Below are 26,716 nucleotides of genomic sequence, written 5' to 3'. Positions count from 1 at the left end.
ATAGGCTGATGGGTTCTGAGCTGTCTGTGACAGATCAGGAGAGAGATCTTGGGGTGGTGGTGGACAGGTCGATGAAAGTGTCGACCCAATGTGCGGCAGCAGTGAAGAAGGCCAATTCTATGCTTGGGATCATTAGGAAGGGTATTGAGAACAAAACGGTTAGTATTATAATGCCGTTGTACAAATCTATGGTAAGGCCACACCTGGAGTATTGTGTCCAGTTCTGGTCGCCGCATCTCAAAAAAGACATAGTGGAAATGGAAAAGGTGCAAAAGAGAGCAACTAAGATGATTACGGGGCTGGGGCACCTTTCTTATGAGGAAAGGCTACGGCGTTTGGGCCTCTTCAGCCTAGAAAAGAGACGCTTGAGGGGGGACATGATTGAGACATACAAAATTATGCAGGGGATGGACAGAGTGGATAGGGAGATGCTCTTTAAACTCTCACATAATACCAGAACCAGGGGCCATCCACTAAAATTGAGTGTTGGGCGGGTTAGGACAGACAAAAGAAAATATTTCTTTACTCAGCGCGTGGTCGGTCTGTGGAACTCCTTGCCACAGGATGTGGTGCTGGCGTCTAGCCTAGACGCCTTTAAAAGGGGATTGGACGAGTTTCTGGAGGAAAAATCCATTATGGGGTACAAGCCATGATGTGTATGCGCAACCTCCTGATTTTAGGAATGGGTTAAGTCAGAATGCCAGATGTAGGGGAGAGCACCAGGATGAGGTCTCTTGTTATCTGGTGTGCTCCCTGGGGCATTTGGTGGGCCGCTGTGAGATACAGGAAGCTGGACTAGATGGGCCTATGGCCTGATCCAGTGGGGCTGTTCTTATGTTCTTATGTAATTCTTTCTTCACTGAAATGTCTAGAAATCTCTGCTACCCTGCAGAATTGGGGCTCTCTAAGTTTCAGGCATAGCAGCAAAGAACTATCTGAAGGGAAAAGAGAGGTTTCTCCCCCATATTTCTATTGCAAATGATATGGATAAAGCAGTGCCTACCTCTTGGAAACTGATTTCATGGAAGGATACAATCATAGAATTGGAAGGGATCTTCAAGGCCATCTAGTCCAACCCTCTGCTTGAAGCAGTCAATTCCTCTCTGATGCATCTCCAAAAGGTGCCTTTCAAGCCCCTTCTCTCCAGAACCAGAAAGGAGAACCCCTTGGTAATAGGTTCTGTTGCTGAACTGCTCTTAGTATTAGGAAATGTCTCCTAATATTTAAGTGGAATCTCCCCTCCTGCAGCCTAAGCCCATGACATCCTTGTCTATCATGTGACAGCCCTTCAGACTGTAGAAGAATTCGTGGGCACACATACAGTCACTGCTGCATGTCTAAGCCAGACAAAGAAGACAGCGGTGGAACTTGGGAGGCTTGCATTTGAAATGGGCTTTTTGTATTCCTGCTGTGTATCCCTGCAGCAGCAGGTCTTTCAAGCCAGTGAGCCTTGTAAGTTGAGAGGTGAACTGTGCATCATTTTATTGACTTATCCCTGAGTCATATGTACAGTGTGACTCCTTGTAGAAAGAAAGAGAGATTACATTGTGACGATGCCGTTCACAAAGTGGTTGAAAGAGAAAATCAAATCTGATGGCTTTGTCCCGAATGGGCTCACAGATCTAAAAAAATGCCAAAGAACACCAGCAGAGAGCCACTAGAAAAGACACTGCTGGGGTGAGGAGGGCCAGTTACTCTCCCCTTCTAAATAAAGGAGGAGCACGCATTTGAAAAAGTGCCTCTTACCCAGTTAGCAGGGTTTGTTGAATTCGTGGGCACTCATATGGTACTCATACACTTATGCTGAAATTGTCCAAAACATCTCTGTTTTTTCATTTATTGATAGACTGTGAAGTGTAGTTAAAGTGAATATTGAGTGTAGTTCTAAGAGTGAAACCCAGGAATTTCCGTTGCTTGCAATGCACCTCCTAGTAAGAGAAGAGAAATATTTGACTTGGTTTACTTTGAATGGAAGATCAGAATGTGGAACATATTTTTATTGCAGCCCAAAAGACACACATTTCTGGTACCTCCTGCCCTTATTGTTTGCCGTTCATGAGATCAACCAGAATCCCAGGATCCTGCCCAATGTCTCTCTTGGCTACAACTTCTATGAGAACTATTTCAATCCAAGACGGACTTATGATGCCATGGTAGATATACTGTCTACTGGGCAGCAGCATGTTGCAAACTACAACTGTGGAAGAAAGAATAAGCTGGTGGCTGTCCTGGAAGGGGCTGACACTGCAATCTCCGACCAGATTTCGGGTGTCTTGAGCATCTACAAAATCCCACAGGTATGAAACACGGAAGCGTGAACATGGACCAGACTGCACCCCAAGTCACTTTATAGGCTCTCTTGAGGGGTCAAGAGTGGACTCCTGGGCATCAGAACTGGAAACTGATGACAGAAAATAGGTTTCAAGAGAGCTGAACAGAGTTTGACAGATGTTTGGCGTTCCCCCTGCTATCAAACTGGTGTGCCTCGAATGGTTCACAGGTGTGCCGTGGGAGTTTGCGAGAGGGTCATTTATTAGGAGGGCCACTGGGGGAGTTTGAGGGAGGCAGAAACTGTGCAATTCTTCAGTCAAGTGTGGTTTGGATCGGGTGTGTTATTCCGTGTAAGCTTGCTCCAATTCATTTTGTTATTTCTGTACCTTAAGACTTGTTTTTTAAATGATGAAATATGTCTTTAAAAAACCGATGGTGTGCCTCATAAGAACATAAGAACATAAGAACAGCCCCACTGGATCAGGCCATAGGCCCATCTAGTCCAGCTTCCTGTATCTCACAGCGGCCCACCAAATGCCCCAGGGAGCACACCAGATAACAAGAGACCTCATCCTGGTGCCCTCCCTTGCATCTGGCATTTTGACTTAACCCATTTCTAAAATCAGGAGGTTGCGCATACACATCATGGCTTGTACCCCATAATGGATTTTTCCTCCAGAAACTTGTCCATTCCCCTTTTAAAGGCATCTAGGCTAGACGCCAGCACCACATCCTGTGGCAAGGAGTTCCACAGACCGACCACACGCTGAGTAAAGAAATATTTTCTTTTGTCTGTCCTAACCCGCCCAACACTCAATTTAAGTGGATGTCCCCTGGTTCTGGTATTATGTGAGAGTGTAAAGAACATCTCCCTATCCACTCTGTCCATTCCCTGCATAATTTTGTATGTCTCAATCATGTCCCCCCTCAATCGTCTCTTTTCTAGGCTGAAGAGGCCCAAACGCCGTAGCCTTTCCTCATAAGGAAGGTGCCCCAGCCCCATAATCATCTTAGTCACTCTCTTTTGCACCTTTTCCATTTCCACTATGTCTTTTTTGAGATGCGGCGACCAGAACTGGACACAGTACTCCAGGTGTGGCCTTACCATAGATTTGTACAACGGCATTATAATACTAGCCGTTTTGTTCTCAATACCCTTCCTAATGATCCCAAGCATAGAATTGGCCTTCTTCACTGCCGCCGCACATTGGGTCGACACTTTCATCGACCTGTCCACCACCACCCCAAGATCTCTCTCCTGATCTGTCACAGACAGCTCAGAACCCATCAGCCTATATCTAAAGTTTTGATTTTTTGCCCCAATGTGCATGACTTTACACTTACTGACATTGAAGTGCATCTGCCATTTTGCTGCCCATTCTGCCAGTCTGGAGAGATCCGTCTGGAGCTCCTCACAATCACTTCTGGTCTTTACCACTCGGAAAAGTTTAGTGTCGTCTGCAAACTTAGCCACTTCACTGCTCAACCCTGTCTCCAGGTCATTTATTAAGAGGTTGAAAAGCACCAGTCCCAGGACAGATCCTTGGGGCACACCACTTTTCACCTCTCTCCATTGTGAAAATTGCCCATTGACACCCACTCTCTGCTTCCTGGCCTCCAATCAGTTCTCAATCCACGAGAGGACCTGCCCTCTAATTCCCTGACTGTGGAGTTTTTTCAGTAGCCTTTGGTGAGGGACCGTGTCAAACGCCTTCTGAAAGTCCAGATATATAATGTCCATGGGTTCTCCCACATCCACATGCCTGTTGACCTTTTTAAAGAATTCTATAAGGTTCATGAGGCAAGACTTACCCTTACAGAAGCCATGCTGACTCTCCCTCAGCAAGGCCTGTTCGTCTATGTGTTTTGAGATCCTATCTTTGATGAGGCATTCCACCATCTTACCCGGTATGGATGTTAGGCTGACCGGCCTATAGTTTCCCGGGTCCCCCCTCTTTCCCTTTTTAAAAATAGGCGTGACATTTGCTATCCTCCAATCTTCTGGCACCGTGGCCGTTTTGAGGGACAAGTTGCATACCTTAGTCAAGAGATCAGCAACTTCATTCTTCAATTCCTTAATAACCCTTGGGTGTATGCCATCAGGGCCCGGTGACTTATTGATCTTTAATTTATCAATGAGGTCTGAAACATCTTCTCTTTTAACCTCTATCTGACTTAACTCCTCGGTTACATCTCTAACCAGGTCCTGCGTACCGCACAATATTAAATCCAAAGTCACCTGTCCTCTGGTGGGCTCCGTGACTAGCTGATCTAAGCCACAGTCATTTAGCATGTCAAGAAATCCGGTTTCCTTATCGTGACCAGAATACAAATTGACCCAGTCAATATGAGGATAATTGAAGTCCCCCATGATTACAACCCTGTCCCTCCTTGTCACCTCCCTGATCTGTTTCCTTATTTCAAGGTCCCCATCAGATTTCTGGTCTGGAGGACGATAGCACGCCCCCAGTATTACATCGCTGCACAAGCCTGGTAATTTAACCCACAGAGATTCTACGGTGGAGTCGGACCCACCTTCAATCTCTACTTTGCTGGATTCTATCCCTTCCTTAACCTAAATGGCCACCCCACCTCCAACACGCCCCTGCCTGTCCCTCCTGTAGAGTTTATAGCCTGGGATTGCGGTATCCCACTGATTCTCCACATTCCACCAGGTTTCCGTTATGCCCACTATGTCAATATTTTCCCTTGTCACCAGACATTCCAGTTCTCCCACCTTTGCTCGTAGACTTCGGGCATTCGCATAAAAGCATTTATACATGGAATGCCCCAGGATGGGCTGCTTATTCGCTCCTTTGTCCCCGCATCCTCTCATTGTGCCAAACCGTCTATCACATCCCATCACCCTACCTTTCCCAATTTCTTCTCCTACTCTGCCTTTGTCTTGTTGTTCTCTAACCTCCCCAGCCTCAACCATTTTAGTACCCTGTCCTTGTGCCATGTGCTAATTGCCACTCTATGCAGTGACACTTCCCTGTGTTGTCTCCATTCCAATCCCTTTGCAGGAGGGGGGTAACAAATGAAAAAGAAAAGTTTCAGAATACACAGGCTTGTGCATTTTAAAACTTTCCATCTGGAAGCTGCACTGAACCTGCTCAACTCAAAAAGCATCTGAAAGACCTCATTTTAGTGAATTGGGATTGAGCCTGAACCGAATGGCTAAACCCCAATAGTAGTAAAAGGTTTAAAATACAAGGCTCCATCACCTGACATTCTGTTTAGAGACCCTTTTGGATCAGACCAAAGTGAGATCTTCTCCAGCAGCCTGTTTCTCACAGGTGGTCTCTTGAAGTTTCCCAGAAGTGGGAAAGCAGCCAGAAGCCCCTTCCATTGTTCCCTTGAAGAAACATACTACTCATACTACTTCTGACTTGCAGGTAGCCTTTTGCCATCCTGACAGTAGCCAATGAACAACCTTCCACCACGACTTGCATTCATATATCTGTTTTAGTTTCCTCTTTTTAGAATCTTTTTGTGTGTATTTTGTTTGCTAAAACTTCAATTAAGAAAACAGATTTTGAAAAAGATTTTTTGGATAACATGTAATAGGTGTCATTCAATTCATTCTATAGAGTTGCGCTGCAGGAAAAAAGTGGAATGATAATATTTGCTACATCATTTACCTAACCAGACAGATAAAAAAAATATGTGACCATGATCAAGGCTTGAACCCAAACTTGTAAGGATTTGACCCCCTGTTTTTAATTTGGACAATTATTCTTTCCTAAACACTATCTTAAGTTGCAAAGTCCCATCATAGGAAAATAACCAGTCGCACTACTGCCCCCATGCCGGTCTCATCAACTTCAGTGTTCTCTCTCTCTCTCTCTCTCTCTCTCTCTCTCTCTCACACACACACACACACACACACACACACACATGCAGCAGCATCTCAGAAAAGTAGCACCACTCGGTTTGCCCCACACACACCACAAAGTAGCACCTCTCGGTTTGCCCCCCCCACACACACACCAGCAGCTGGACTCAACAACAGCAGCACCTCTTTCATATGTTAAGCTCCAAACTAGGAAACTGGGCAGCAAAATGGCAGGTCGATGAAAGTGTCGACCCAATGTGCAGCAGCAGTGAAGAGGGTTAATTCCATGCTTGGCATCATTAGGAAAGGCACTGAGAACAAAGCAGCTAATGTTGTAATGCTGTTAGTTCATTACGGGTTACAAGTCATAGTAGGTATGTGCAAGCTCTTGGTTTCACTCTCATTCTCTTACTCAAAACACAAGCAGAACAAGCATATGTTACCCAGCATCCCTGTTTGTTTGGGGGTGCACTTGACATGGATCTCTGGCCAAGAGTCAATTCTACAAATGCAGACTGATGTACCTTTTTGTTCATGCTGTGCTAGGAATGCATCCTACCAAGCTGGATTCAAAAGGACACTTCTTTTTCCTAGCCTCATTCTCTACCCCAAACTCCATGCGCTTGGTGAAGCTTTCTGGACATTTGTACTTGCCTGATAAACTTATGTAACTTGCAGAGCACTTGCACACACAATGGGGCTTCATGCCACTAGAGAAAAACAAACAGCCCAATTCACCGCAAATCTTCACACAATGGCGTAGCAGTGCCAAGGTGGCATCTACAGGGAAAGTGGATGTGGAGTGATCATGCCCCGCCCCTGCTAAAGCGGAAGTGGAGCGCAATTGCTCCGCATCCACTTTCCCTGCTGTGGGGAGCCCTGCCAGGGAGGCTGCAGGAGGCTTGGGTAAGTGCACCCAAGCCCTGCAGCCCCCTGAGCGGCGTGATCCTGGTGATCGCGCCGCTGCCTTCCCCCTGCCCCCGCTGCCTCCTCCCCCTGCCCCTGCAAAGACTTACTGGCTCTCAAACTCTCCCAGATAATTTGAGAACCACTGCCCTATTGGCTCAGAGCAGGGGCCCCGAACTGCTGCAGGTGTGACTGCTGAGGTGTGACTGCTGCAGTTGTCAATTCCTTGTTACTCTCTCTGTGTTCCTCCTTTCTCGCCATAGGCTTCTGTCCCACAGGCAAGGTCAATGTGCAGTTCCCAAGGGAGGTCTATAGCCTGCCTGCCCAAAGATGCCATACTTCTTGTGGCAAAGAGTTCCACAAACTAATTACATGCTGGGTAAAGAAATATTTTCTTTTGCCTATTTTAACTCTCCCAACACTCAGCTTTCATGGATGTCCCCTGGTTCTGGTGTCATGCAAGAGGGAAAAGAGCATCTCTCTATCCACTCTGTCCATCCCCTGCATGATTTTGTATGTCTCAATCATGTCTCCCCTCAGGCGCCTCTTTACTAGACTGAAGAGGCCCAAACGCCGTAGCCTTTCCTCATAAGGAAGGTGCCCCAGCCTAGTAATCATTTTTGTTGCTCTCTTTTGCACCTTTTCCATCTCCACTATATCCTTTTTGAGATGTGGCAACCAGAACTGGACATAATACTCCAGGTGTGGCCTAACCATCGATTTGTACAGTGGCATTACAATATTAGCTGTCTTATTCTCAATGCCTTTCCTAATGATCCCAAGCATGGAATTAGCCTTCTTTACTACTGCTGCAGATTGGGTCAACGCTTTCATCGACCTGTCCACCACCACCACCCCAAGATCTCTCTCCTGATCTGTCACAGACAGCTCAGAACCCATCAGCCTATATGTGAAGTTTTGATTTTTTTGCCGCAATGTGCAGGACTTTGCACTTTCTTACATTGAAATGCATCTGCCATTTTGCTGCCCAGTCTCCCAGTTTGGAAAGATCCTTCTGGAGCTCTTCACAATCTCTTTGCTTCCTCTCTTATAAATGCTTCCTCTCATATAAATTGCTCTCATATAAATTTAGGCTCCATTCACTCCTATAATAAAAAGTAAAGAGCCACACTTAGGATGCTGTTGTAATGAGAACAACACATGGATCTTCCTTTAACAAAATTTCACCCATCCTAATGATGGCATTCTGTGAAATGCCAGTAATATTTTATTCAACAAATATCTGAGTTTTGTCTGGAAAAAAAACAAACCAGAAACCAGACTTTTTTTTTCCCTTTCTTGCTAGGTCAGTTATAGTTTTGTGAGCCATGCACGAAAAGATAAAACTCTGTTTCCTTTTTCCTTCCGGATGGTGCCCAAACAAGAACCCCCTTTCCTGGGCATTGCCAAACTACTCCTGCATTTCAAGTGGACGTGGATTGGTCTCCTGGCTCCAAACAATGACCATGGAGAATGGTTCATCAGCACTATCACAGAGGTGATCGTAAGGAGGGGACTTTGTGTTGCCTTCTCAAACAGAATCCAAGTGCTGGATTTGGCTAATCAGCCGTTTGACATGAAACAGTTTCTGATGCAGGATCAAGTCAATGTGGTTGTTTATCACGCGGACACTTACGCCATGCTGATTCTGGCAATGTACATTAGAGTATGGGAAGGGATAGTTAAGCCAACTGTGGGGAAACTTTGGATTGCAGTGTCTTTTCAGGATCTCAGCTTGAGGTTATTTTACAGAGCGGTTGGTGTCCAGCACATCCACGGTACTTTGTCTTTCTCGATCCAGGGACGCAAACACACAGATTATGACAATTATGACTCAATGTTCTCGGCCATCAACCAGTTTGGAGAAAAGACATTTCATTGTTCTTATTCAAAGCCTGTGTTGTTTGTGAAAAGATGGATGAGATGCATGGAGAAAGAGAAAAGGGAGATCCTGGCCAAGGATGTGTTTGAAAAAGTTCTGTCTCAGGACAGTTACAGTATTTACAAGACCATCCGGGCTGTGGCACAGGCCCTCCATGCTGCATTCGCATCCAGGACACAGAATCAGAGACGGAGAGTGAGCTCAGGCAGGCTGGAACCTGTGGTGGCTCAGCCCTGGCAGGTATTTCTGTGCCCTCACAGATACCCTTCATTGTGCAGTTCCAAATCCGATCTCTTAAGCTTCTTCAAATGACATGTTGTAATGCACAATTAACAGGGAAATTCAGGTAGTGAGGTGCTCAGCAGAGGTCCCCTTTAGTTCTTCATCAAAGAATGTTCTTATTAGGACAAATTAAATTGTCACAAAGAATTTTATGTTCTTAGGTGTCCTTTTTGCACCTGGTTAGGGTCAAATGAATCGCATTATGTTTTTACAAGCTTAACGGCCCAATCCTATCTACACTTACCTGGGAGTAAGCCCCATTGACTATAATGTGACTTAGGTCTGAGGAGACATACATAGGATTGGGCTTTTCTTTACTCAACGTGTGGTTGGTCTGTGGAACTCTTTGCCACAGGATGTGGTGATGGCATCTGGCCTGGATGCCTTTAAAAGGGAATGGGATACGTTTCTGGAGGGAAAATCTATTATGGGTTACAAGCCATGATGTGCATATACAACCTCCTGATTTTAGAGATGGGCTATGTCAGAATGCCAGATGCAAGGGAGGGCACCAGGATGAGGTCTCTTGTTATCTGGTGTGCTCCCTGGGGCATTTGGTGGGCCGCTGTGAGATACAGGAAGCTGGACTAGATGGGCCTGTGGCCTGATCCAGTGGGGCTGGATCAATTTGGGTCAAGACAGAGTATTTAACGCTTTGGTCTGTATTGTTGTTCTGCTGGAAATTGTCTTTGTAGCCAATGCTACGTTCAGGGTTGAATCCTTGCTTTATAGAGGTGATTTGGGGGGGGGGGGCAGGAAAATGGCACAGAGGTTAAGGGTTAAGTGTCCTTTATCTCTATACTATGGTCCTAATAAAAATTGTGGTTGTGAGTGACTAGTATGCAACAAAAAATGTAAGCTGGTAATAGCACACTGGTGCATTTAGTGTCACAGTGGCAGGCCTGGAAGGGGAGCAGGGGGGCAAATGCCCTGAGTGCTGCGTCCATGTGGTGCTCCAGCCTTTTGAAGCTTCCAATGCAATCTTAAGCAGTACTTCCGGTTTCCCGGAGTACTGTTTAAGAACACAGGGAAACCTCAGAAAGCTTTCCCAGTTGCTCCTAGCATTGTGCAAGGCTCTGTTGCACTGGGTAAGTATCGGGGGGGTGGCATCGTGTGCAGTGAGGGGCAGGTTCGTTACTGTAGTGTCACATGTAGTTTGGCCCTTAGTATCTCCTGTGACGTGGCATTTTAGATCTGCAGGGGTCTTATCTCATCTCTGGAGGACTCCTGTGTGACTCCTCCATGTCTGAAGTCCATCTGCTTGACTTCATCACTAAACAAAGGCCCTGCCTGTGTATAGAAATTCATTTTGGTAGGAGAGCTGTCCCTGGCTCCATTTACCTCTACGTGCCACTGGATTGGCCTGCAGACTCCAGCTGCCCCCACTTATATGACAATGGAAGTGGATATCATTGAAACACATCATGGTGTCAGAATGATGGTGCAAAAAATGCACTGTCAGTGTGGGCCTGCATTGTACATGTGCACATATAGGTGAAGAGCACTGCACATGGGCAGATCTGACAACAGTTTCCAGGTAAGAACAGCCCCGCTGAATCAGGCCATAGGCCCATCTAGTCCAGCTTCCTGTATCTCACAGTGGCCCACCAAATGCCCCAGGGAGCATTCTCTAAATGTTCTCTAAATGCTAAACAGTTCTCTAAATGCTGACGTTTTCTATGTCATTCTAGCTTCTCCCTTTCCTGAGAAGATCCCACTTCAACAATACTTTCACGGAGGAAGTTTATTTGGATGAGGATGGGGATCTGACAGCTGACTTTGATATTGTGAATTTTGTGGCATTTCCCAATCAGTCCTTGGCTACAGTGAAAGTTGGGAGTCTCGAGAGACAGAACTCCTCGAAGATCCAGTTCACTATTGACCAGGATGCCATTGTCTGGCCCAGAAGGTTCAACCAGGTGGGGAAAACTGTGGTTTCACTTGAACCCCTTTCATGACATCAGTTGAGCCCTAAGAATTTGTCTTGTACTATGCACAATACATAAATGGTAGGATTCCTGCCCAGTAAACTTGCCTGTCTTAATCAGATGGGAAATATGAAGTAAAAAAACAAATGCAGAGGGAAAGAGCACAATGTGTCACAGCCTACAACACATGGCACCAGTAACTAATCATGGTTGTATCAGAACCAAGATGGAGCTATAGAGGGCTGCACCCAATTTGATACCTGGATGGCACAGAGTATGGCTCAGGGCCCCTGAGATCAGTGGCTGGACATGGGATCTGCAGGGCCCAATTGGAAACAGGTTCATAGCCAATTTCAAAATAGAAACAGTATAAGCACTACTGGCCTTTTAATAATTCAGAAGAAAATAAAAACAATTGCTATTCTCCATAAAACCTGCAATGCTTAGGAGTCTGTTGCAATGTGTTGTGTGTGTCTGACAAGAGCAGATTACCTTAGTGTGCGGCCACCTTAAACACAGGGCCAACTGGGAGCATTTGGTCCAACTGGCTTAAGATACGCCCTGGCTGGAGGTGATAACTGGTAAAGCTGCAGTGCGGAAGACAAAAGGCACTGCTCTGTTGAACTGGCAAAGGCAGTGTCTGTCATGCACCATGCACCATGGTGCACCATGCACCATGCACCATGCATGTCTGTCATGCACCATGCATGCACTACGGCGTTTGGGCCTCTTCAGCCTAGAAAAGAGACGCTTGAGAGGGGACATGATTGAGACATACAAAATTATGCAGGGGATGGACAGAGTGGATAGGGAGATGCTCTTTACACTCTCACATAATACCAGAACCAGGGGACATCCACTAAAATTGAGTGTTGGGCGGGTTAGGACAGACAAAAGAAAATATTTCTTTACTCAGCGCGTGGTCGGTCTGTGGAACTCCTTGCCACAGGATGTGGTGCTGGCGTCTAGCCTAGACGCCTTTAAAAGGGGATTGGACGAGTTTCTGGAGGAAAAATCCATTATGGGGTACAAGCCATGATGTGTATGCGCAACCTCCTGATTTTAGAAATGGGTTAAGTCAGAATGCCAGATGTAGGGGAGAGCACCAGGATGAGGTCTCTTGTTATCTGGTGTGCTCCCTGGGGCATTTGGTGGGCCGCTGTGAGATACAGGAAGCTGGACTAGATGGGCCTATGGCCTGATCCAGTGGGGCTGTTCTTATGTTCTTATGTTCTTATGTAATGCAACAATCCCCAATGCAGGGATGGACCTGGGAATGCAGCCTGAATGAAGTGTTGCCAAGGCATGGTTTCCAGCATTGCTCATTACATATGTGTTCCTACATGTGTCATGCAGTTGCTCACACAACCCACTCCTGCCTAAATCCCCCCACAGCCCAGGAGTGTGCAATGCATGCTGTGGGGTGGTGGTGGTGGTGGTGGTGGTGGTAGTCCTGGAAGTTTCTTCCAGGTAAGGGAAGATTTGTTTCCTTGCCCAGGGGTATGCCCTCACTGCCCCACTGGGTCTACTCAGACCTGAGCCAGCTATAGTTGGCAAATGTCCAAGTGCACCCAGGAAGATGGATCGAGTCTGGGAAGAAGGATGAGACATTAGTGGTGCCACTGGCTCTGATGACACCCCATTCCCAGCCTCAATCTGCTCACCTCACTTCATTCTCCTCTCTGTTACTCCCTGTCCCTGCCCCTTTCCTTCCAGCTCTGCCCGCTTACACCATTGCCATGGGTCATTGACGGGCTGCTGGTGCATGGCCTTGGCCGCACGCTGCTTGTGGGGGCAGCCTAGTCAAACTGAATGGTTTGTCATTTTCTGTGACAGTCCTAGTGCTGCCATAATGTTAGTTCCCATATGACAGGGTTTCCCAAACCATGGGTCATGACCCACTAGAGGGTTGTGAGGCCTAATGCAGTGAGTTGCAACCTGGGCCCTACTATCTAACATTGCTCCAGTTTGGCTCCACAGCACAGCCATTCCAAATGCTGAATTACTCACTGAGAGCATGTGGAGACCTCTTCTGGGTCATGCCAGGCCGGCGACCCACTTTACTGGCCTATGAGGGCCTCAGAATGACCCACAGAAGCCTTAGAAAGCCAGTTCTGGTTTACTTCCAGAAACTGGAAGTGGCTTTCTGAGACTTCCATGGGCCACTCTGAGGTAATTTTTTAGACTGCTTTCTTCTCAAGACATGCCCCATTCTTGTACCCTTCCCATGATTGATTTATCATGTCTCTGAGTGGCTCAACCATCTAAAGTTAGGCTGTCAGCAATAAGAAGGCATGTTCTGCTGTGACTATCTTCATGTGAGATGCTCTACCTCCTGAGACTTCCATGCCCAGCACCCTGAAAGTATTTTGGAATGCTACAAAGACCCTTCTGTGTCAGAGGGGCTTGAGGTCCTTGGGCTGCGATTTGTTGGATTTATCACTGTGGAAAAGTGTTACATCATTTTCCTATACACCCCCCCCCCTTGCAGCTGCACATTCAAAAAGGAACCAGACATGACAGGATGATAGCACCAGGTCTGAGACTAGAGTACCCACTGGGTCCTTTCTATCTCTGTGGCTCATTTCTATGGACGAAATCTCTTCACACATTTGGTTGATGTTCTTTGTCCTTCTGCCTAGACCCTGCCTTGTTCTAGATGTACAGACAGCTGTCAACCAGGACACTTCAAGGTGATGAAAGAAGGAGAGTTGGTTTGCTGCTATGACTGTGCTCCATGCAAGGGGGGGACCATCTCCACTCTGGAAGGTCAGTGACGCAAGGGATGGGAAAGAGGAAAAAGGTCACTTCCCAGTACACATGAAAATTTATATTATGTATTTTTCAAACTTCTTGTTTCTGAGTTTGTCTGGCTGAGATATCTACAATTTGTTTCACCATGTGGATCAAAAGAAAGTATAAGTATCACAAGCAAAGTAGATTGACAGTGGAGGGACTCAGCACAACCAACCCATGTTCCTCTTTTTAGACTGTAAACAGAATGCCCATGTGTGTCTGGGACAAACTCATGTTGGAAGACAGGTGCAAGGAGGGACTACAGAGGTGAGGGTCGGGACAGGAGAGAGTAGCCCCAACCCCTGAAGGTGCTTAGATGGCTGCTGAACACTCCCTCATCTCCAGCCCCCAAAGTCTCTCTCACTGTCCTCTTTAACCCATTTTCCCCCAGCCCACAGGTGCACACATTTGGTCTCTGTTGCATATATGCGACACTGAGCAGAAATGGCTTGAGTTTATTACAGCCCAATCTTATGCTCACCGTCCAACGTTGGTCCTCTTCTTCTGCTGGTACCGGCTTCCATAAAGCAGTCAGCACCAGTCGCAAAAGGAGCTCAGTCAGTATGCCACTTGACACGCTGCTGGCAGTGCCAAAGGGAAGGCCTGTGCCTTCCTGCCTGCGTTGGAGCTTCTCCCACTAATCGCTGATGGAAGTAAGTCAACAGCAGGGGTGGGAGGGCTGGCAAAAGGATGGGAAGGGGCAGGGAGGGGAGGAACAGGGCAGGGGTGAGGAGAGGTGGGAGATGTGTGAATTAGGTCCTAGGAGGTATTATCGGTGACACTGCTGCAGTCAATCTCCTAACCCCCTTCCCTGGCCTGATTCCGTAGTGCAGGACAATGCGGACTTGCAATAGCAAAATAGGTATTACAGATTTGAGTAGACCTCTCCATGCCACCATGGCTTACCTCCAGGTAAAGGAACAATTTTGCTTACCTAGAGGATTAAATTGGGCTGATAGTCTCTGAACTGTATTTTCCATGTTGACCTCCAGATGGACTCCTCAGTGTCTTTCTTGTCAGTTGGCATCCAAAGAACGAGCATTAAACCTTAATCAACTTAGCCCTCATCAGACATTCTCTCTCCTATGAGGAAGAAATGTATGAGGGGCTCTGCCGGGAAAAGTGCACTAGCCTCAGCCCTGTTACTGATGCACTGAAAGCATTTTGGAATGCTACAAAGACCCTTCTGCGTCAAAGGGGCTTATGGCATATGGGCTAAGCCCCTCCCTCATCCTCTGGCCTTCAGCATTTATTTACAGCAAGAGACAGGGGAAGATTCCCTAGGAATCGTAGGGACCTTCCACACAAGATAGAGGACTGTTATCTGCTCTGCTTCTTCATTTGTCCCCCTCCTCTTCTTTTCTTAGCCAGGAAAGCCAACCAGGACCTAGGCACTGGACACTTGAATGTCCTCCTGTGGCTGTGGGTGGAAAGGAGACATGAAGGAGAATGTACATCAATCTCCTGCCTGGTTCCTGGGCACTGTGAGGGGTAGCTGAGCACATCGTTCAGGAATGCCTTCCTCCTTCTTCCTTGCTGCTCCCTTCCTCACACCACCACCATCACCTCTTAGTGGCAGGGGCAAACAGATTGCCCTGCCACCCCTTCCTTGCCTTTCGGTTCCTCATGTTGCCATCTCCTCTTAATGTTTCAGTGGCTTCCCACTAGGAGACGGCCTCCATGCAATCGGTCTATTGCCCCCTTCCTCCATCTTTGCAGGCTCTCCAGATAGCATCCAGATTGTGAAGGTAACGCATCCTCCTCTTCCAGGAGAACACAGAAGCCCCCATCCTGTCCATGGCAGAGGTGCAATCATTGGGATCATATTGCTATCTTTCCCCCTCCCTGCCCCTTAAGGGGCCAGGGATAAGTGTTTCCCAGGCTGGTGGGTCGCAACCCACTGCTTTAGAAGAAATCCTACTGTGTCAGTGTTGTTTGATGGGGACCAAGCACTAACCTGACAAGTCCATTTGCTAAAGAAATTGACCACTGTAATGTTACCAAAGGAGGAAAATGGGGTTCAGCACCCCTTTCGCATTATGAGCTTATGAAGATTTGGACATATGATGATGTTGTTGTTGGCAACCTTCAGTCTTGAAAGACTCTGGTATTGCACTCTGAATGGTGGTTCTGGAACAGTGTCTAGTGTGGCTGAAAAGGCCGATTCGGGAGTGACAATCCCTTCCACACTGGGAGCAAGTATAGTGTGTCCCTGGTCTGTCTCCCGTGGCGAGGCAACACCTTACTGGCTGGGGACTGCCCAGCTTAAGGCGGGCGGTAGCTGCCCAATGAGATGCAATGATCTCTCCCACCGTCGGAAGCAGCCCCTGGCGTCATGCTCTACGCCAATCGAGCAAAGACTTATAACCGGTAAACTGCTGCTTCCCGTGTTGTGCCGACGCCGTATGGCGAAGTTGGAGTGAAGTTTTCTTCAGGCTGATTGTCAGTCCAAAATCTTGGCAAGCTTTGCTAAAACAATCCATGAGCTGCTGGAGATCTTTGGCAGAGTGGGTAGTGACAGCTGCATCGTCGGCAAAGAGGAAGTCACGCAGACATTTCAGCTGGACTTTGGACTTTGCTCTCAACCTGGAGAGGTTGAAGAGCTTTCCGTCTGATCTGGTCCGGAGATAGATGCCTTCTGTTGCAGTTCCAAAGGCCTGCTTCAGCAGGACAGCGAAGAAAATCCCAAACAAGGTTGGTGCAAGAACACAGCCCTGCTTCACTCCGCTTCGGATGTCAAAAGGGTCTGATGTGGAGCCATCGAAGACAACAGTGCCCTTCATGTCCTTGTGGAAAGATCTGATGATGTTGAGGAGCCTGGGTAGACATCCAATCTTGGGGAGAATCTTGAAGAGGCCGTCTCTGCTGACCAGGTCGAAAGCCTTCGTGAGATCTATGAAGGCTATAAAGAGTGGCTGTCGTTGTTCCCTGCATTTCTCCTGCAGTTGTCTAAGGGAGAATACCATATCAGTGGTGGACCTGTTGGCTCGGAATCCACACTGCGATTCTGGTCTGCAAGTACCTGGAGCCTCTTTAGTACAACTCGGGCAAACAGCTTTCCTACAACGCTAAGGAGAGAGATGCCGCGGTAGTTGTTGCAGTCACCCCTGTCACCTTTGTTCTTGTACAGCGTGATGATGTTTGCATCCCTCATGTCTTGAGGTACTCCACCTTCTCTCCAGCAGAGACAGAGGATTTCATGCAGCTCAGTGACGATGATCTCTTTGCAGCATTTTAGGACTTCAGCAGGGATGCTGTCTTTTCCAGGTGCCTTGCCAAAGGCAAGGGAGTCCAGGGCCACGTGAAGTTCTTCTAGGGTTGGTTCACTGTCAAGCTCTTCCAGCACAGGCAGGCACTCAATGTTGTTCAGTGCTTCTTTGGTGACTACATTTTCTCTGGAATATAGCTCAGAGTAGTGCTGCACCCAGCGTTCCATCTGCTGCACCCGATCCTGGATGACCTCGCCTGTGGCAGACTTCAGAGGGGCAATTTTCCTCTGTGTTGGACCTAGGGCCTGCTTGATACCATCATACATCCCCTTGATGTTGCCCGTGTCAGCTGCTATCTGTATCTCGGAACAGAGCTGGAGCCAGTAGTCGTTAGCACATCTCCTGGCAGTCTGTTGGACTTTGCTGCGAGCAGTTCGGAGGACCTGCAGGTTGCGCTCACTGGGACAGGCCTTGTATGCTGCTTGAGCTCTCCTCTTTTCCTCAATGACTGGTGTCAGCTCCTCAGAGTGGGCTTCAAACCAGTCTGCCGCCTTGTTGGTCTTCTTGCCGAATATGGACAAGGCGGTGTTGTAAACGGTATTCTTGAAATGCTCCCATCTGTTGGATGCGTTTGCGTCGGCCGGGCCTGGAAGAGATTCCTCAAGCGCTTGTGCAAATTCCTCCACTTTTCTCTGATCCCGGGTCTTGCTGGTATCAATGCGAGGTCTTCCTTCCTTTTTCGTGTGATACAGTCGCTTTGTTTGCAGTTTCACTCTGCTGCACACCAGGGAGTGGTCAGTGTCGCAGGCAGCACCATGATAGCTGCGTGTGATCTTGATGCTGGGAAGGCTGGAGCGTCTGGTGAGGATCAGGTCGAGCTGGTGCCAGTGCTTTGATCTTGGATGTCTCCAAGAAACTCTATGTTGGGGCTTTGTGTTGAAGAACGTGTTGCTGACACAGAGACCGTGATGACAGCAAAACTCTAGCAGGCATTGGCCATTTTCGTTCATCCTCCCAGTGCCAAACTGACCTAAGCAAGTGGGCCATGAACTGTTATCAGCACCAACTCTAGCATTGAAATCGCCGAGGATGAACAATGGCTCTTTTACAGGGATTTTCTTGACAGTGGTGGCCAGGTCATCATAGAATTTGTCTTTGGCTTCTGCTGGAGACGACAGAGTCGGTGCATAAGCACTGATGAGAGTGACAGGTCCTGCTGATGACTGGAGCTGCAGGGACAAAATTCTTTTACTTCCCACAGTAGGTGGGATGATGGATTTCAGCAGGGTATTTCTGACCGCAAAGCCAACGCCATGTTCCCTGGTTTCGTTTGGTGGTTTTCCCTGCCAGAAAAATGAGAAATTTCTCTCCTTGACAGATCCGCAATCTGGCAGCCTAGTCTCTTGAAGGGCGACGATGTCCATTTGCAGTCTGCTCAGCTCCATGTCGATGACAGCTGTTTTGCGTGCGTCGTCTATTTCTTGCAGGTCATCAGAGAAGCCAGGTGTCATTGTCCTAACGTTCCAGGTGCCCAGCTTTAGGGCAGTAGTTTTCTGTTTTCTGTTGCATGGTGCAGAGTTGTCGATCCGCTTGTCGGTTTTCACCCTAAACCCCACGCACCCCATGAGGTTCAGGATGTGGACTCACCTCCCTGCATTACAATCTCTGAGCATGAACTGGAGGTTGTCCATGACTTTGTGTACCTTGGCTCAACGATCTCCGACACTCTTTCTCTCGATACCGAGCTAAACAAGCGCATCGGTAAAGCAGCTACCACGTTTTCCAGACTCACAAAGAGAGTCTGGTCCAACAAGAAGCTGACGGAACATACCAAGATCCAGGTCTACAGAGCTTGCGTCCTGAGTACACTTCTGTACTGCAGCGAGTCATGGACTCTTCGCTCACAACAGGAGAGGAAACTGAACGCTTTCCACATGCGCTGCCTCCGACGCATCCTCGGCATCACCTGGCAGGACAAAGTTCCAAACAACACAGTCCTGGAACGTGCTGGAATCCCTAGCATGTATTCACTGCTGAAACAGAGACGCCTGCGTTGGCTTGGTCATGTCGTGAGAATGGATGATGGCCGGATCCCAAAGGATCTCCTCTATGGAGAACTCGTGCAAGGAAAGCGCCCTACAGGTAGACCACAGCTGCGATACAAGGACATCTGCAAGAGGGATCTGAAGGCCTTAGGGATGGACCTCAACAAGTGGGAAACCCTGGCCTCTGAGCGGCCCGCTTGGAGGCAGGCTGTGCAGCATGGCCTTTCCCAGTTTGAAGAGACACTTTGCCAACAGTCTGAGGGAAAGAGGCAAAGAAGGAAGGCCCATAGCCAGGGAGACAGACCAGGGACAGACTGCACTTGCTCCCGGTGTGGAAGGGATTGTCACTCCCGGATTGGCCTTTTCAGCCACACTAGACGCTGTGTCGGAACCACCTTTCAGAGCGCGATACCATAGTCTTTCGAGACTGAAGGTTGCCAATAAGTAAGTAAGGTCTGTCTCCCAGGCTATGGGCCTTCCTTCTTTGCCTCTTTGCCTCAGTCTGTTGGCCAAGTGTCTCTTCAAACTGGGAAAGGCCATGCTGCACAGCCTGCCTCCGAGCAGGCCGCTCAGAGGCCAGGGTTTCCCACCTGTTGAGGTCCACTCCTAAGGCCTTCAGATCCCTCTTGCACATGTCCTTGTATCGCAGCTGTGATCTACCTGTAGGGCGCTTTCCTTGTACGAATTCTCCATAGAGGAGATCCTTTGGGATCCAGCCATCATCCATTCTCACGAAATGACCGAGCCAACACAGGCATCTCTGTTTCAGCAGTGCATACATGCTAGGGATTTCAGCTCGTTCCAGGACTGTGTTGTTTGGAACTTTGTCCTGCCAGGTGATACTGAGAATGCGTCGGAGGCAGCGCATGTGCAAAGCATTCAGCTTCTTCTCCTGTTGTGAGTGAAGAGTCCATAACTCACTGCAGTACAGAAGTGTACTCAAGACACAAGCTCTGTAGACCTGGATCTTGGTATGTTCCATCAGCTTCTTGTTGGACCAGACTCTCTTTGTGAGTCTGGAAAATGTGGTAGCTGCTTTACAGATGCATTTGTTTAGCTCGGTATCAAGAGAAAGAGTGTCGGAGATCGTTGAGCCAAGGTACACAAAGTCATGGACAACCTCCACCTCATGCGCAGAGATTGTAATGCAGGGAGGTGAGTCCACATCCTGAACCATGACCTGTGTTTTCTTAAGGCTGATCGTCAGTCCAAAATCTTGGCAGGCCTTGCTAAAACGATCCATGAGCTGCTGGAGATCTTTGGCAGAGTGGGCGGTGACAGCTGCATCGTCAGCAAAGTGGAAGTCATGCAGACATTTCAGCTGGACTTTGGACTTTGCTCTCAGTCTGAAGAGGTTGAAGAGTTTTCCGTCTGATCTGGTCCGGAGATAGATGCCTTCTGTTGCAGTTCCAAAAGCTTGCTTCAGCAGGACAGCGAAGAAAATCCCAAACAAGGTCGGTGAGAGAACACAGCCCTGCTTCACTCCGCTTCGGATGTCAAAGGGGTCTGATGTGGAGCCATCAAAGACTACAGTGCCCTTCATGTCCTTGTGGAAAAACCTGATGATGCTGAGGAGCCTGGGTGGACATCCAATCTTGGGGAGAATCTTGAAGAGGCCGTCCCTGCTGACCAGGTCGAAAGCCTTTGTGAGGTCTATGAAGGCTATAAAGAGTGGCTGTCGTCGTTCCCTGCATTTCTCCTGCAGTTGTCTAAGGGAGAATACCATATCAGTGGTGGACCTGTTGGCTTGGAATCCGCACTGTGATTCTGGGTAGATGCTCTCTGCAAGTACCTGGAGCCTCTTCAGTGCAACTTGGGCAAACAGCTTTCCTACAACAGTAAGGAGAGAGATGCCGCGGTAGTTATTGCAGTCACCCCTGTCGCCTTTGTTCTTGTACAGCGTGATGATGTTTGCATCCCTCATGTCCTGTGGTACTCCACCTTCTCTCCAGCAGAGGCAGAGGATTTCATGCAGCTCAGTGGCGATGATCTCTTTGTAGCACTTTAGTACTTCAGCAGGGATGCTGTCTTTCCCAGGTGCCTTGCCAGAGGTGAGGGAGTCCAGGGCCACGTGAAGTTCTGCTAGGCTTGGTTCACTGTCAAGCTCCTCCAACACAGGCAGGCACTTGATGTTGTTCAGTGCTTCCCCGGTTACTGCATTTTCTCAGGAATATAGCTCAGAGTAGTGCTGCACCCAGCGTCCCATCTGCTGCGCCCAATCCTGGATGACCTTGCCTGTGGCAGACTTCAGAGGGGCAGTTTTCTTCTGTGTTGGACCTAGGGCCAGCTTGATACCGTCATACATCCCCTTGATGTTGCCCATGTCAGCTGCTATCTGTATCTGTGAACAGAGTTGGAGCCAGTAGTCATTAGCACATCTCCTGGCAGTCTGCTGGACTTTGCTGCGAGCAGCTCAGAGGACCTGCAGGTTGAGCTCACGGGGACAGACTTTGTATGCTGCTAGAGCTCTCCCCTTTTCCTCAATGACTGGTGTCAACTCCTCAGAGTGAGCTTCAAACCAGTCTGCCGTCTTGTTGGTCTTCTTGCCAAATATGGACAAGGCGGTGTTGTAAACGGCATTTTTGAAATGTTCCCATCTGTTGGATGCGTTTGCATTGGCCGGGCCTGGAAGAAATTCCTCAAGTGCTCGTGCAAATTTCTCCACTTTTCCCTGGTCCTGGGTCTTGCTGGTGTCAATTCGAGGTCTTCCTTCCTGTTTCGTGTGATACAGTCGCTTTGTTCGCAGTTTCACTCTGCTGCGCACCAGGGAGTGGTCAGTGTCGCAGGCAGCACCCTGATAACTGCGTGTGATCTTGATGCTGGGAAGGCTGGAGTGTCTGGTGAGAATCAGGTCGAGCTGGTGCCAGTGCTTTGATCTTGGGTGTCTCTTGGAGAGACTCTATGTTGGGGCTTTGTGTTGAAGGGGTTGCTGACACAGAGACCGTGATGACAGCAAAACTTTAGCAGGCATTGGCCATTTTCGTTCATCCTCCCAGTGCCGAACTGGCCTAAGCAAGTGGGCCATGAACTGTGATCTGCACCAACTCTAGAACTGAAATCACTGAAGATGAACAATGGCTCTTTTACGGGGATCTTCTTGATAGTGGTGGCCAGGTCATCGTAGAATTTGTCTTTGGCTTCTGCTGAAGATGACAGAGTCGGTGCATATGCACTGATGAGAGTGACAAGTCCTGCTGATGAGTGGAGCTGCAGGGACAAAATTCTTTCACTTCCTGCAGAAGGTGGGATGATGGATTTCAGCAGGGTATTTCTGACCCCAAAGCCAACACCATGTTCCCTGCTCTCGTTTAGTGTTTATCCCTGCCAGAAAAATGAAAAATTTCTCTCCTTGACAGATCCTGAAACCGACAGCCTCGTCTCTTGAAGGGCGACGATGTCCATCTGCTGTCTGCTCAGCTCCATGTCGGTGACAGCTGTTGTGTGGGTGTTTCTATTTCTTGCAGGTCATCAGAGGTCATTGTCCTAACGTTCCAGATGCCCAGCTTTAGGGCAGGAGTTTTCTGTTTTCTGTTTCCTGGTGCAGAGTTGTTGATCCGCTTGTCGGTTTTCACCCTAAACCCCACGCGCCCCGTGAGGTTAACAGACAGTGGCGAGTCAGCACCTTACTGGCTGGGGACTGCCCAGCTTAAGGCGGGCGGTAGCTGCCCAATGAGATGCAATGATCTCTCCCACCGTCGGATGCAGCCCCTGGCATCATGCTCTACACCAATCGAGCAAAGACTTATAACCGGTAATCTGCTGCTTCCCGTGTTGTGCCGACGCCATATGGCAAAGTTAGAGTGTGTAACCACTTCTCTAGTAACATTCAAACCCAAAGACACCTGCTGAACTGAAGCAATCATTTCCATTCTTCTTGATCCCAAGTATAAAAGGACCAGGCTAACTTTTTCAATTTAAAATACATTTCATTGAATAAAGAACAGGAATTTTACCCTTAGGTCAAGAGTTCTGGTCGTACCAGGTTATTTCTCAACCTTGCTTCTACCTAGTGGAGCAGTGAAGCGGTGAATCAAAGCAAAGAGGGCAGCAGATAGGCCCGTCACATGACAGCTGGAAGGGAGTGTGGCTGCATATCTTGGTGCATATAAACTCACAGGCTGCAATCCTAACCTCACTTTCTTGGGTGTAAGTGCAATTGAACACAAAAGGACTTACTTCTAAGTAGACCTGGTTAGGATTGTGCTCTCACTCTCATAAATAACTTGCTTAGAACATTACAGATCACAGATTAGTAGGGCTGTAAAGGTAGAGATTAGCAATGCTGTTGTCACTTTTATGCTTTACAGATGCAGACCATTGCACCAGCTGTCCAGAAGATCAGCATCCAAACGAGAACCGAGATCAATGTGTCCCCAAAGTTATAACCTTCCTATCCTACAAAGAGCCTTTGGGGAGAATCCTTGTTTCCTTTACTTTATTTTTCGCCCTATCCACTGCTTGTTTTTTAGGAATCTTCATTAAGTTCCGTGAAACTCCAATTGTCAGAGCCAACAATCGTGACCTCACCTACATGCTCCTGGTCTCCCTCCTGCTTTCCTTCTTGTCCTCCTTCCTGTTCATTGGTCAACCCCGGAATGTGACCTGCCTTCTCCGACAAACTGTCTTCAGCATCATCTTTTCGGTTGCTGTCTCTTCTGTGTTGGCCAAAACGGTCACCGTGGTGGTGGCATTCATGGCCACCAGGCCAGGGAGCAAGATGAGGAAATATCTGGGGAAGAGTTTGGCAAACTCCATTGTCTTTTCTTCTTCCATTGTTCAGGTGGGCATCTGCGCTGTCTGGCTGGGAACCTCTCCCCCATTCCCAGACTCTGACATGCACTCCCAGCTTGGCTACACCATACTGCAGTGTAACGAAGGGAGTGTCACCATGTTTTATGTTGCCCTTGGCTACATGGGCTTTCTGGCTGCCGTCTCCTTCACTGTGGCCTTCCTAGCCAGGAAGTTGCCTGGAGCCTTCAATGAAGCCAAGTTGATCACCTTCAGCATGCTGGTCTTCTGCACTGTGTGGGTGTCCTTTGTGCCCACCTACCTGAGCACAAAGGGCAAATACATGGTGGCCGTGCAGGTCTTCTCCATCTTGGCCTCCACTCTGGGCTTGCTGGGTTGCATCTTTATGCCCAAATGTTACATCATTATCTTGAGACCTGATCTCAACACAAAGGAGCATCTAATTATTAAACCTAAAGGTGCCACCCAAGAGGACATCTAATTTTGAGGACATTCCTTCTAACTATGGCTGTGTTTTGCTGTTTGTAAACCCAAATACCTCCTATGTGAGTGTACTCATCCCCAGAGACTATTGCAGCGCACCTCTCTTTCTTTCACATTGTGCAAGAATCAAGTAGAAATAAAAGTATAATGACACTAGGATGCCTGTATGATATTTTGTTTTCATTACATATTTTTATGTATCTATGTAGCCATTTTCCTCCTACCTTGCTGTCTCCAGATGGGCACTCGAGGTGGCTTACCAAAAAAATAGACTCCATAGGCCACAGGAACACACATTCTGGTGGCATAAGGTGCTTTCTGGCTGTCTCAAAAGGCAACATGACGGCACATGAGGCCTGGTCACTGCGACAACCAATGAAAGAACAGCTCCTCATGCCTGTGGATTGGGGACACACACCAGCAGCAGTATGTTAGTACATGGGGTGGGAGGGAAGCAGAGGGTGGACAGAAAGGGAGGGAGGTGGTGGAATGATGTGGCAATGGGGGCAGGGAGGTGGGTGGACTGCAACTGGGAAAGGGGTGGTTTGGCAGCAAACATCTGCCCAAATCCTAACCCCCTTCCTGGTCTCAATTCCGTGACCTGTGTCCACAAGCGCTTGTGCCAGCCATAGAGCTGGCACAGTCCGATTAGACCTGGCAGCCTGGCATGGGCTTAGTTATGAAAGACAACAGAGGAGTAGCTTGAGTCTAACAAATACGTTTCCTCCAGCTGCATGCCTGCACATGGAGTCAAGCAGAGAGTTAAGGATGGTGCATGGGTGACTCTGTCCCTAGTAATTTTCAAAAACAGGGTGCTTTCTTCTTGTTCTCAGCAGTGCTCAGGGGATTTTTGTAACACTGATCATCTTAGAAGCCAATAACAGAAGCATAAGAACTGAGAGTAACTGGAAGAGGAACGTCTGGTGCTGAGCCCAAAAAGACTGGTGCATGAATTCCTCATGCGCTGCTGGGAGCCTGGCTGGGATTTAGAGGAGGTCAGACTCTGCCAGTCTGAAGTTGAACTTCTGCTCAGAGAAATCTGGAGCTGTTCCTGTTTATATTAGCAAAGTGTGTGTGTGAGCGATTGTGGCCATGGCAGGCATTCCCAGAATGACACTGCTGCTTGTACTTTTCCTGCTAACTCGTACTCCCTGCGTGACGCTGAAGACAAAATGCCCATCCAGTCTGGCAAACGATAGAAAAACCCCATTTAATACAGCCAGGAGACTACCAGATCAGTGGGCTCACACTGACAACCAGTATTATGTGGGAACCATTTGTTTTCTTCAAACCTCCTTCTAACAGATTAAATGCGTAAGTAATCATGTGCGGATAGACTTAAGGCTACTGCACCTGATTCTGATTCATGCTTCACAATGATTCTGGTTGATCAGGGTCCTTCCTTTTTGTCTGACTCAGAATGCCAGTGGAGCGCATGTCACAGGGGGAGGCTATGGCTATTTTCTGCAGGTTACAGCTTCACCTACTGCCCCCTCACCACACGTACCTGTTACTTACCTCCTGGTCGACTGCTCAATCGGCAATGGGTCTCCTCTGACGCACACCACCTGTTTTACCACTGTATGTCCAAGGAGAGGAAAGCGGTGGGGAGGTTTAAAAATGAGGGAATGAGATCTGATGTACACCATTGACACTGGATCCACCCCCTCCCACAGAGGGGGCCCACAAAGGCAGGTGAGAAGGCTGGGGAAGTGAAGAGGGGGAGTGGGAAGCATGCAGAACAAGGAAGGGGTGGAACTGGGCAGGAAGGGGTGTAATGAGGCAGAGAGGCTCTGGGAGAGCTGGATCTGGTGGCAATGGCAGGAGGTCTGGTCTAGAGGGTAGAGCCTCCATTTGCCTGAAGATAACATCCACAAGGTCGCCAGTTTGAGGCCACCGGCACCGTGCGACCTTGAAGCAGCTGACAAGATGAGCCGAGTTATTTCATCTGCTCTGAGCATGGGAGGATGGAGGCCAGAATGTTTCGACCAGATCAGAAAGAAACATCTGGATGTTGTGGTTTCTTGAAAGATAGAAACCTTCTTTCAAATTGTAAAAATCCCTAAGGGGATTTAAATTAGCCTGCCTATGTAAACCGCCTTGAATAACGTCTTGAATAAAGACCAAGAAAGGCGGTATATATGTATTGGCAACCTTCAGTCTCGAAAGACTATGGTATCGCGCTCTGAAAGGTGGTTCTGGCACAGCGTCTAGTGTGGCTGAAAAGGCCAATCCGGGAGTGACAATCCCTTCCACACCGGGAGCAAGTGCAGTCTGTCCCTGGTCTGTCTCCCTGGCTATGGGCCTTCCTTCTTTGCCTCTTAGCC

At 48.2% G+C, this 26,716-nt stretch overlaps 2 protein-coding genes across 2 annotated transcripts in view; both read left to right on the top strand.

Moving 5' to 3' along the window:
• LOC136641548 (zinc finger protein 91-like) overlaps positions 1 to 26,716 on the top strand; it is a 543,065-nt gene that overhangs the window by 85,396 nt on the left and 430,953 nt on the right. The window lies entirely within an intron of this gene.
• LOC136641246 (vomeronasal type-2 receptor 26-like) lies at positions 1,920 to 24,387 on the top strand. The gene is made up of 6 exons (XM_066616948.1): positions 1,920 to 2,297; positions 8,322 to 8,681; positions 8,817 to 9,092; positions 10,871 to 11,098; positions 13,750 to 13,876; positions 23,465 to 24,387. The coding sequence occupies exons 1-6, from the start codon at positions 1,920 to 1,922 to the stop codon at positions 24,385 to 24,387; spliced, it is 2,292 nt and encodes a 763-aa protein (XP_066473045.1).

Source organism: Tiliqua scincoides, chromosome 2 (assembly GCF_035046505.1).
Source record: "Tiliqua scincoides isolate rTilSci1 chromosome 2, rTilSci1.hap2, whole genome shotgun sequence".
NCBI lineage: Eukaryota > Metazoa > Chordata > Lepidosauria > Squamata > Scincidae > Tiliqua > Tiliqua scincoides.
The sequence above is the reverse complement of the archived record's forward strand: the minus strand, read 5'-3'. Positions and strand labels throughout refer to the sequence as shown.

Excerpts from the sequence above, each read along its gene's own strand:
- LOC136641246 (XM_066616948.1), top strand. The coding sequence starts at position 1,920 with ATGCACCTCCTAGTAAGAGAAGAGAAATATTTGACTTGGTTTACTTTG. Across the intron at positions 9,093-10,870 it reads CACAGAATCAGAGACGGAGA|CTTCTCCCTTTCCTGAGAAG; the intron begins GTGAGCTCAGGC and ends ATGTCATTCTAG. Across the intron at positions 13,877-23,464 it reads GACCATCTCCACTCTGGAAG|ATGCAGACCATTGCACCAGC; the intron begins GTCAGTGACGCA and ends TATGCTTTACAG.